The 9,634-nt window shown below is 40.2% G+C and overlaps 1 protein-coding gene across 1 annotated transcript in view; it reads right to left on the bottom strand.

Moving 5' to 3' along the window:
• Positions 1-9,634, bottom strand: part of ZDHHC2 (zinc finger DHHC-type containing 2) — a 75,136-nt gene that overhangs the window by 27,183 nt on the left and 38,319 nt on the right. The window contains exon 5 of the mRNA XM_018565120.1: positions 1,137-1,206. Coding sequence (XP_018420622.1) covers positions 1,137-1,206 — 70 coding nt within the window. The remainder of the gene's footprint in view (positions 1-1,136; positions 1,207-9,634) is intronic.

Raw genomic sequence — 9,634 nt, 5'->3', positions numbered from 1 at the left:
CTTTTCTGTCCTGTCTTGTATGGATTACTTGGGGGGGGGGCTGCAATGCTGTTATTTTTTTAATTGGGCTTTCCCTTAAAATCCATACCAGACCCTCATCAAGTATAAGTATGGATTTTGACGGGGACCATACGCTTTTTTTTTTGCTTGGCTTTCCCCCTTAAAAAACATACCAGACCCTCATTAAAGAGAGAAGTCTGGTATGGATTTTGGAGGTACCCCACGTTGTTGTGTGTGTTTGTTTTTTGCATGGGGTTTCCCTTTAAAACCTATACAAGACCTTCATCAAGAATAATGGATATGGTATATGGGATGGATTTGGGGGAGGGGGGACTTTTTGTTTTTGTTACTGTTGTTGTGGGATGTACTACAGCAAAAGTAATATTTTATAAAGAATTTCCCTGCTGGCTTTGTAAAAAATGGCAAGGGCAACCCTAGAAATACATACCAGACCCATAAGGGTCTAAGGGTCTGGTATGAATTTTAAGGAGGGGTCTCCCCAAGTATTTTACTTTTGTGAATTACATTTTTTTTTTATGTTCCACTTCAAGCCTCATTAAGAGAGCTGCTTCCCACTGAATGGTATTTTTTTTAAAAACATTTCTACATTGGTACATGTCTCCCAGGACTGTGGCCAGCTACCCATGCCATCTGTTTGACAATTCCTTACCTATTATCCTTTAAAATAGAGAGAATTGATTTCCTAGATTATCTTCCCATTGGCTTTAATAAGGTCTATATTAAAGTTCACAGCTTGCACATTTTGGACGCATTGACTGAACGCGCCCTCGAATCAAACTCAAGCACATTCTAATGCATGAACATGTTATCTTTCTCTGCTTTTATCTCTGACTATTAAGATATTTCTGTCTCCCATATACAGTCATCTGAGTCATGAGAAGCACCCTTCAGCTTGTGTCAGGTATAGACTTCCTCTCCTACACAGCCCAATTATTCACCATGGCTAATTATGGTACTCTGGCTTCTATTCAAGATAATAAAGGTAGACCAGCACTGTCAATATGCCTACCAGCTGAACAAGAACATTATTTAGACACTGACAGCACTTAGAGCTCTGCCACCATCTCTTCAGCTTCTAATCTTGTAAAAATGATCACAGGGAATCGGGTTCATACTTATCACAAACAGAGCAGTGATGACAGCGGTCAGGCTTCACAAGCTGGCATCTGTCACAGTATCTGATGGCTGCAGAGAAAAGAGTTGGGAGTTAATGTTCATTTTGGCAGTAAATTCAGTTGAAAGATTTCAAAGTTTAAAGGAGATGCCGTCATTGTCTAGGTCCTTATTATATTTCCAGGCTTTGTTCTGTGTTCCCAACATTTTATTGCCGGAGGCTCTTCAGTAACAAGGATGAGAGGTTTTGATTTACAGCATAATATCATCTTGGCTTCTGCAAAATAACACTTAAAGTCACCAAATGCTTAAAGCTGCATGTTCCTTTAAGCTCAAGGTTAGTTTTTTTGGGGTAGACAGCAGCAGGGACATAACAAACCTCTAATGAAATGTGTCCCATGTCCTGCTGGCTGCTGTTTAGTGTAGAAACCTTCCCTCCAGTGATACCGGATACCCCCCGCATCGCTGGCTCCTGGCACTGGATTGGTGCTGCTAAGCCTCCCCTTCCTCCTCTCTTCCCCTTTCGCAGAACTCATATTATTCTTTCCCAAATGCACAGCATCCTGTGATTGGAGGAGGTGAATCCTATCATTCATCTGCCCATGCTCCGTTCACAAAGCCTTTGGTTTCTGGGAAAGATTGCTACCACTTATGTGAATGGGCGAGAGAGAAGTAAGGGGAGGGAGAGTGCCGGCAATGGCTCACAGTCATGGCCACTGCTCTTAAAGAGGAACTTTACCCATATCTACAAAATAACAACAAAGGCACCTTTAGAAAAGCTTAATATTGACAATCTACAAACACTTACTTCTAGATAATTGCACTTTTTCTATTTTTTGCATACCTTATTTTTATTTTCTTCTTCACAGTGGCAATTTTAACTAAGAGCAGGCTACAAGATCTCCCTTTACTTCCTAGAACTCTGGCACATGTGACTAAGACATGTGACAACGAATACCATCTCGGGGAGGAATATGCCTTTCCCTGAGATCTCCTGAGATTACTGACGAGATTTCCCAGCAATGCTCTGCTGATGTAACCTTCCCAGGATGCATCATTTGAGCACGATTACATCATTTGTGCCAAAGTGGGAAAAAATCAATTGTAAGTAAAATAAAAAATATGTTCCTTTAGCTAAAGAATGTAATATAATTTCATATCAGCATGCAGAGCTGGATTTTTAGTCAAAGGGGGTAAAGGTCCACTTTAACCCCAGGGTTGAAAGGTCTGCACTACGGGGAGTATCCAGCGTCACTGGAGGGAAGATTTGTACACCAAGCAGCAGCCAGCAGGACATGGGGCACACCTCATTACAGGTAAGTTATGTCCCTGGTGCGGTATATAAAAAAAAATTTAACAAACCTTCAGCTTCAAACAAAAGGTACAGCTTACAGGCATCAGTTAAAATGATAAATTGTGTAGTAAAGGTGGTTAAGGATACATGGGCGTTGTTTTCCTGCGTTTGAAACTTACGTCAAACACAGATCAGCAAATTCCTATAAACTTCAATAGCAGTGTGGATGGTCTTTCTGAGGTTGTGTTTGACCTGCTTTGTATTGTGTTTCTCTTGATGCAGCATGTACTGCTGAAAAATGTTTGCTTTGAATGTTAAGGCAAATCTGGCCTTTATCAACATTAAATGGACATTTAGGAAGTATTCTTCTGTCTTAAAGCACAGCACATCATCAGCACATCAAATGGTCCTTTTTCTGCTCTCCTTAAATGGGTACCCCGCTGAGAGTCACAGAAATCCCCAGCCTGAAACTTGTGCTTATTGAAAGAGTTCTTTGTGAACTGACTTTTACAGAACACATCTAATAACATTTTTTCATAATAACATTAAATATACTGTATGTGTACTGTACATGATTATTTATGTGTTATAAATATGTTGTGTGATAATGCTTTTAAGCATTATCCAATTGTCAACATTTAAAAAAAATAGGAGCAATAAAAGAAGCAAACAATGCACAGTAACAATATTTGATGTACCGTGTTTGCAGGTGTATAAGACAACTTTTTATACTTAAAAACATCCCCCGAAAATCGGGGGTCGTCTTATACGCTGGGTATACAATCTAATCTGTCAGCCCGCTGGATGTGCGGTAATACTGTATGTACGGTAGCTTCGGCTACATACAGTATACCGCGCTGAGCCAATCACGGTGAGCGATGTACACAACCTCTGCCAATCCGAGCAGGCTTTATATTCATTAATAGAATGCATTGCTCGCCGTGATTGGCTCAGCACGGTATACTGTATGTAGCTGAAGCTACCGTACATACAGTATTACAGCACATCCAGCGGGCTGACAGATTAGTGGGAGGTCACTAGATGAGAAGATACTTTGGGGTGCACAGGAGTCACAGGACACAACGGGGTGCACTGGGGTCACTAGAGAACACAGTAAGCTGTTGAGTGCACAGGAGTCACAGGGTGCATACGGGTGCCCTGGGGCAACTAGGTGACATAAGATGCTCTGGGGTGCACTGGAGTCACTAGATGACACAGGATGCTGTGGGGTGGTCTAAAATCATGGGGTGCACTGCGGTCATTAGCGCGGTATACTGAATGTAGCCGAAGTTACCGTACATACAGTATTACCGCACATCCAGCGGGCTGACAAATGTGTATTTAAACATTATTTTGGGCTATACTCGTCTTATACGACAAGTATAGCCCAAAACCTATGTTTTAACTGAATAATTAGGGGGTCGTCTTATATGCCCAGTCGCCTTATACGTCGGCAAATACGGTATTGTGCTTTTTAGAACTGAGGCTTGAGTCAAGAAATGCTGCGGGTAGGAGTTATAATGGGGGGGACAGAAAATGTATACATTACACATACACATTACTTGGCTCCATCCACCAGCAGCACAAGGTACATGGCCAAGTGGATCAGATAACTCCTGAAGAAGCATGAAGAGAACATGGAATGTGTGCAGTAATTTGTAGCATCACCCCAGTAACTGGATTACGGGTAACATTTGCATTGTTTAATTATATAGTATATCCTACCACTTTTTAATGTGTTAGCTTGTCTTATTTGAACTGCTAACATGTTTTATGTTTAAGGCTAACATAGACTACACTGTGTCAGAGTTCTTAAAGAGACCCTGAAACCAACTTAAAACATTTCAGGTAAAACCACAAGAATATCAAGTATTTTAAAAGCTGACTTGCTGTGTTTTCTTTTCCAAAAATATTTTTTTGCAATTTGCTAGCAAAGTGACCACTCCAGGAGAATCAGTTCCTTAGCACAGCCCCCTTCATCCTTACACACTATAGTCCTCCCCTCTTCTGGGAGTTTCTAAATAGTCTCTATGCTGGCCCAGCTCCTACACCACTGTATCACCTTATATGTAGCTGCTGGAAAAAGAGTGAAGAGGAATACTATACAGTGTCATTTGAGCGACAGCTCTGAGTCTGCTGGGGTTGCTGAAATCACACCCAAGATGGCAGCACCCAGCACAAGTCTCAAGGCTTTAGGATGTCTACACAAGGGGGCTTATAAAGGTAAATAAATATGCTAAATGTTCATATAATCTTATGGGAAGATTGTTGTTGAAATGAATGGTCTGGAGACAGAGTGTTTTTAGAACCTAGACATAGAACCAAGAGTGGGCTTCAGTGACACTTGGTACTGAGGACATAACTTATATTCTATTTATTATAATATCAAATGTTATAATACTACATATGTTAGATTTGTTGAAATACTGACGTCTGTATCCCTGTTGGTCTATAGATATATTGTAAGAGGTGAATTCAGTTGTATTGATGTACTGTATGTACTGTATATCATACTTACAGCAATACTATTGACATAAAATATGAATGTTTATCATTTCTCTACACATGACAGAGTTCCAGGCTGGAGATACCGTATATCAAATATTCTTTGGATCTGAATCCATTTTTGAATGTAGATCACTTCTAAGAATTTTAACACTGTCACTTTCAATCATACACTGAGAAATGCATTTGGCTTATTGTGATAGAGATTATATATAATTATCTATGTATTGGATTCTTGCCACTTCTGTATTGGAGATTTTTAAGGGCCCATTCACACCAGATCCTTTGTGTTGCAATTTTTCAATGGATGCTAATGGAAGGGCACTGAAAAGTGAATGGGGCTAGTTCACACTGCTCTGTTCCATTGCATTCTAAATTTTTTTTGAATGTGCACTACTTTTTTTTAGCACAACGTAACGAAATGGATCCAGTGTGAACTAGCCCCATTCACGCACATTCATGTTTTGGTTCCCTTCCGCTAGCATCCGTTGATAAACGGATTGCAATGTATCAGAAGGTATAATTGCAAGTCAACGGACTCTTTGGTGTGAATGCACCCAAAGTGTTTACAGGTATTGGGGAATAACAAATGATGAATATTTTACTCACTGTTAGCTTTCGGCTATGGCTGGTCCTGTTATATAGTACTGGCAGGTTGCTATTTTGTGTAAGTAGAAATGTTACACAAGCTCTCTCCTCCAGATCCTATGGCTTCTAGTGCCTCTAAAGCAAAATCTCCCCAAGCTCTTTTAAGGGTTAAGTCTTCTGTTTTAGGTTGTGCTATAAAGCACTTATTGACTCCTGCCCAGTAATTCAGGTCATGAATCTAGCAGTGCTTTACTCCCCTATTATGGCTATTACCATAGCAAATGTGACACTGCATTGTATGACCTACAGTTGTGTCCAGCTGCATTCAGTTGTTAGTGGTTCTAATGGTGAAGGAGTAGTTATAGCGTTGTCATACTTTCCACTTTACAAGATGTACCACTGAATTAGATTACGCTCTTGTATGAAGAATGCCTGAACTGATTACATATTTTGGATGTGAAATTCAGGAATAATGTTATGAAGAAAGTAATATATACCCCCTGACATTGTCCTGGTGTAGACTGGAAGGTTCTTGGCTAGTCTTCTGAGAACATCTTGCTGAGATTCCCCTCTGGGTTCTCGTTCTATAAGCTCTTTGTCAGCATATGACAGATGAAACTAAAATACAGCAAATAAAAATATCTGTAAAATTCAGAGTTAAAGGAAAGGCATACTTTATTAAAAGACATTCATCATTTACACTGCAGTCTCTGAAAAAAATGTGTTAGGTTGCCTTTACAGAAGATATAATGCTGTTTGATGCAGCTGGGCCTGCAGTCTCCCAGGACTGTAGTTACATTGTGCTCAGCTGTGAACAGGCAATTTCAGACCATTATATGTCTCGTTTTCGAAATAGGAGAACTGCTCTAAACACGGTTGAACAAGCAGCACTTCCCATGTATGTTCTGACAGCAATAGGAGGCTGCAGACCAGGCTGCTTCATTTATTTTCAGTCATCCAGAGGCTGCAAGTCTTCCTGCTATTCCATGGTGAAAGTGCACTTACATATTAACACAAATCAAGTTTACCTTTAAACCTTTACTTTTTCTTTCTTTGAAAGTTGTAATGAAACCATCAAGGGTACTACCAGTTAAGATTGCCTTGTATTTATACTATACTGTAATCTCCTACAGACACATGTAGCAGGCCCAACATCAGAAAAGGCCTTCCCGAATTCCTGTCTATTGAAGCAAGCTATGGATTATTGAAGGGGCTCAACTGGGGAAATGCACGACTACAGTGATGGCAGCGATTCTTTCTTTCTGCCCTTTCCTCAAAACCCAAAGCATTTCCTTTTCTATATTCCTCTTGGCACTTAATTAAATTCTGGTGCGATATAGAAATCACCATTGAAAGAATATCAGTATACCAATTCATATTAAAGTAGCTTTGCAAAAAATACATTATTAATATTCACACAAACCATAAAAAGTTTATTTCTTAATAACTGTAACAGTGCTTTAGCTTTATCCATGTAAGCAAATCCACATGACATCTGCATCCAGTTCAGACTGGGAGGAGGCTTACAAGGAATTTCTTTTGATAGGATAACTAGACAGGAAAAAAAACGCTGTATATGTCAAAGGTTCTTGATATTTTTCTTGACTGTCCATGTTAACTCTAGGTCTATGATGAAGCCGAGGTTTGGGCATAATTTGCCAATAAAGGACCTGGAACAAAATATAAAGAAGAACTCCAGCCAAGTAAACTGGCTAGTGAAGAGTTAGGAAGCACACATATACTGTATCTTCAAATTAGCAGCCATTGTTGGGGGATGGATAGGATTTCCAGTGCCCCAAAGTACAAAAATATTTCACCACCACTCATATAACAGCTATAGACTGAAGTAGCAGTACTGTGGTAATGATGGCACCGATTGTCTCTGATGATTGCAAATTTAACTTTGAGTGTGTTGGGGTTATTTTGTATTCTTTATTGGTCAACTCTACTCCATCCTATGACAGCTCAAAGCAGCAGCAATTCAACCAGTGGCAGTGGGATGTCATGTTTCTGTAATAAGCTGGTCTGCATCCATTCCTCTCTGTCTGTGTTGAGCATGTGTCAAATGATTTCTTTGGCTCTGTGGACGTCTTTAGTCATGGAGACTGTTTTAGAATCTAGACCATGTGTAACCAATATGTCTTGTGGAAGAGCCAATCATTTGTAAAGTTCAGTGAACTTGGTTATTGATTTTAGCAAAGATATGAAATTTGTACCTTGGAGTACTATCGATACCCTGTATCTGTACCCTGTATCTTGGAATTAATTGCTATGCTTAACAAATCAAGCCAAGGCTCTAAAATGGTTGCTTAGTGACAAGAGTACGCTGAGAAACTCTTGTAGGTCAGATGCCCAGAGCCTGACATTCAACAACTCCGCTCCATCACTATGCTTAATAATATAAGCAGAAGAAGGTCAGATTTCAACCCTTGGCACTAAAGGCAAGTCCGATCAACATCAAGATGATTATAAGAATCCATACGCAAGAAACATGCATTAAATGCCTTTCATTTACTTAATATGTGGAGAACTTTAGCCCACAAATAATCAATCACGCCAGTAATTTGTTTAATGCAGTATGGCACATGGCTGACAATATTAGTTTTCCCTTTGGCAGATACACACAGCAGAAAGTGAAGATTTGGAAGCTAAGCGGTTTCTGTTTCTGGCATCTGATTTCCATTTAGCAGGCAGAGTAAATATTTAATGCTGCCTGAGCATTACTCGACATCTATTTAATTCAAGAAGGGAAAGATAGACTCGCACTACAACCAGCAACGCTCTAGACAGCATTCACTTTGTAGGGTAAACATGCCCTTCTGTGTTATTTATTCAATTCACAAAAATGTAGAGTGTAATAGCAGCAATGCTAAAAGACTGGAAAACAATGTGCAGCACTGAAGCCAGCTCTGTCTACACCTGCTCACAAGGTCATCTACACTTTAGCCTCATATCGTACATCTGACATACCTGAAAAGTTTATATCGTCTGCAGTTCTGCAAAGCTACTAAAAGAGTGGTTCATGGATGCACTAAGGCCAACTTCATCCAAACCATTTTAGGGCCACATTATGTGCTGCACTACCGTATTGTACACATTGTTGTCACTATGTATGGCAAGCGATTCACTGTATACAGGTGATAGCATGCCGATCCAAATGAATGGCACTGCTACACAAAGCATGTATGGTGGAATTAGCAAAACTGAACTGAGAAAACAGAGCAGATCCTGCTCCTGATAAACAAAAGGAGGTGCAAGGCCCTTTGTTAATTAGGAGCGATCTGCTCCATTTTTTTTAACCATGTCTGTACCAGACACAGCAGGAGTGCTGTAACTGACGGCTGTTAACTCTGGGTTTGTCTGGGCATACAGGCAGAGAAAGAAGCTTTGCCTGGCTCTGCCTGTGTACTGTGTTTACTGCACAGGCAGAGAGAAGCATGTAAGCATTGTGCCAGATGATTTCCCCCGTAGTACTGTACATAGTAGAAGTACATTTTCAGCGCATTACCACAAGTGCATCTGGGGGGCCCTTTGTTTAGGGCAGTTTTTTATTGCTTTGTGTGTTTCGATGTCATGGATTTTTCCTCAAGTTTTTCCAATTTGACAGGTGTCAGACACCACAGAAATGAGGGGAATTCCCCCAAATGGAAAAACAGACAGCAATACAAACTTTTTTCTAGGCTTAGAACCTCTCCACCGTCTACTTGTTAATGCTTCAGATTTTATTGCACTGGTGATGGGTGTAAAACAGGAAGTGAGGGAAAGCTCCTCTATAGGAACACAGTTAGAATTTTAAATATGATAGGATTTTTATCCCTCCCTGACTTAAACGGGTCCTGAATGGCGTTGGGCTTTAACAGTCACTGTATTGCTCACTATGTTCTAAAATTCTGTAATGATTTTTACAATAGATCTACCAGAACCAAAATAGGATACAGGCTGAGGCTGTGACTGCTTGGTCCTACCAACCACCACCAATCCGTCCATCTTTTGATGCTATCACCCACCTTCAATGATGTATGTCTCTTTTCTGTAGTGTTAATAAGAGCCTGTCAGTTCAGACCCAACTGCAAAAATAGACAACATCTGACGATGCCAAGACTTTCAACAAAC

The sequence above is a fragment of the Nanorana parkeri genome, unplaced genomic scaffold (genome assembly GCF_000935625.1).
Source record: "Nanorana parkeri isolate BGI_ZX_2015 unplaced genomic scaffold, ASM93562v1 scaffold814, whole genome shotgun sequence".
Classification (NCBI taxonomy): Eukaryota; Metazoa; Chordata; class Amphibia; order Anura; family Dicroglossidae; genus Nanorana; species Nanorana parkeri.
This window is presented reverse-complemented; position numbering and strand designations above follow the sequence as displayed.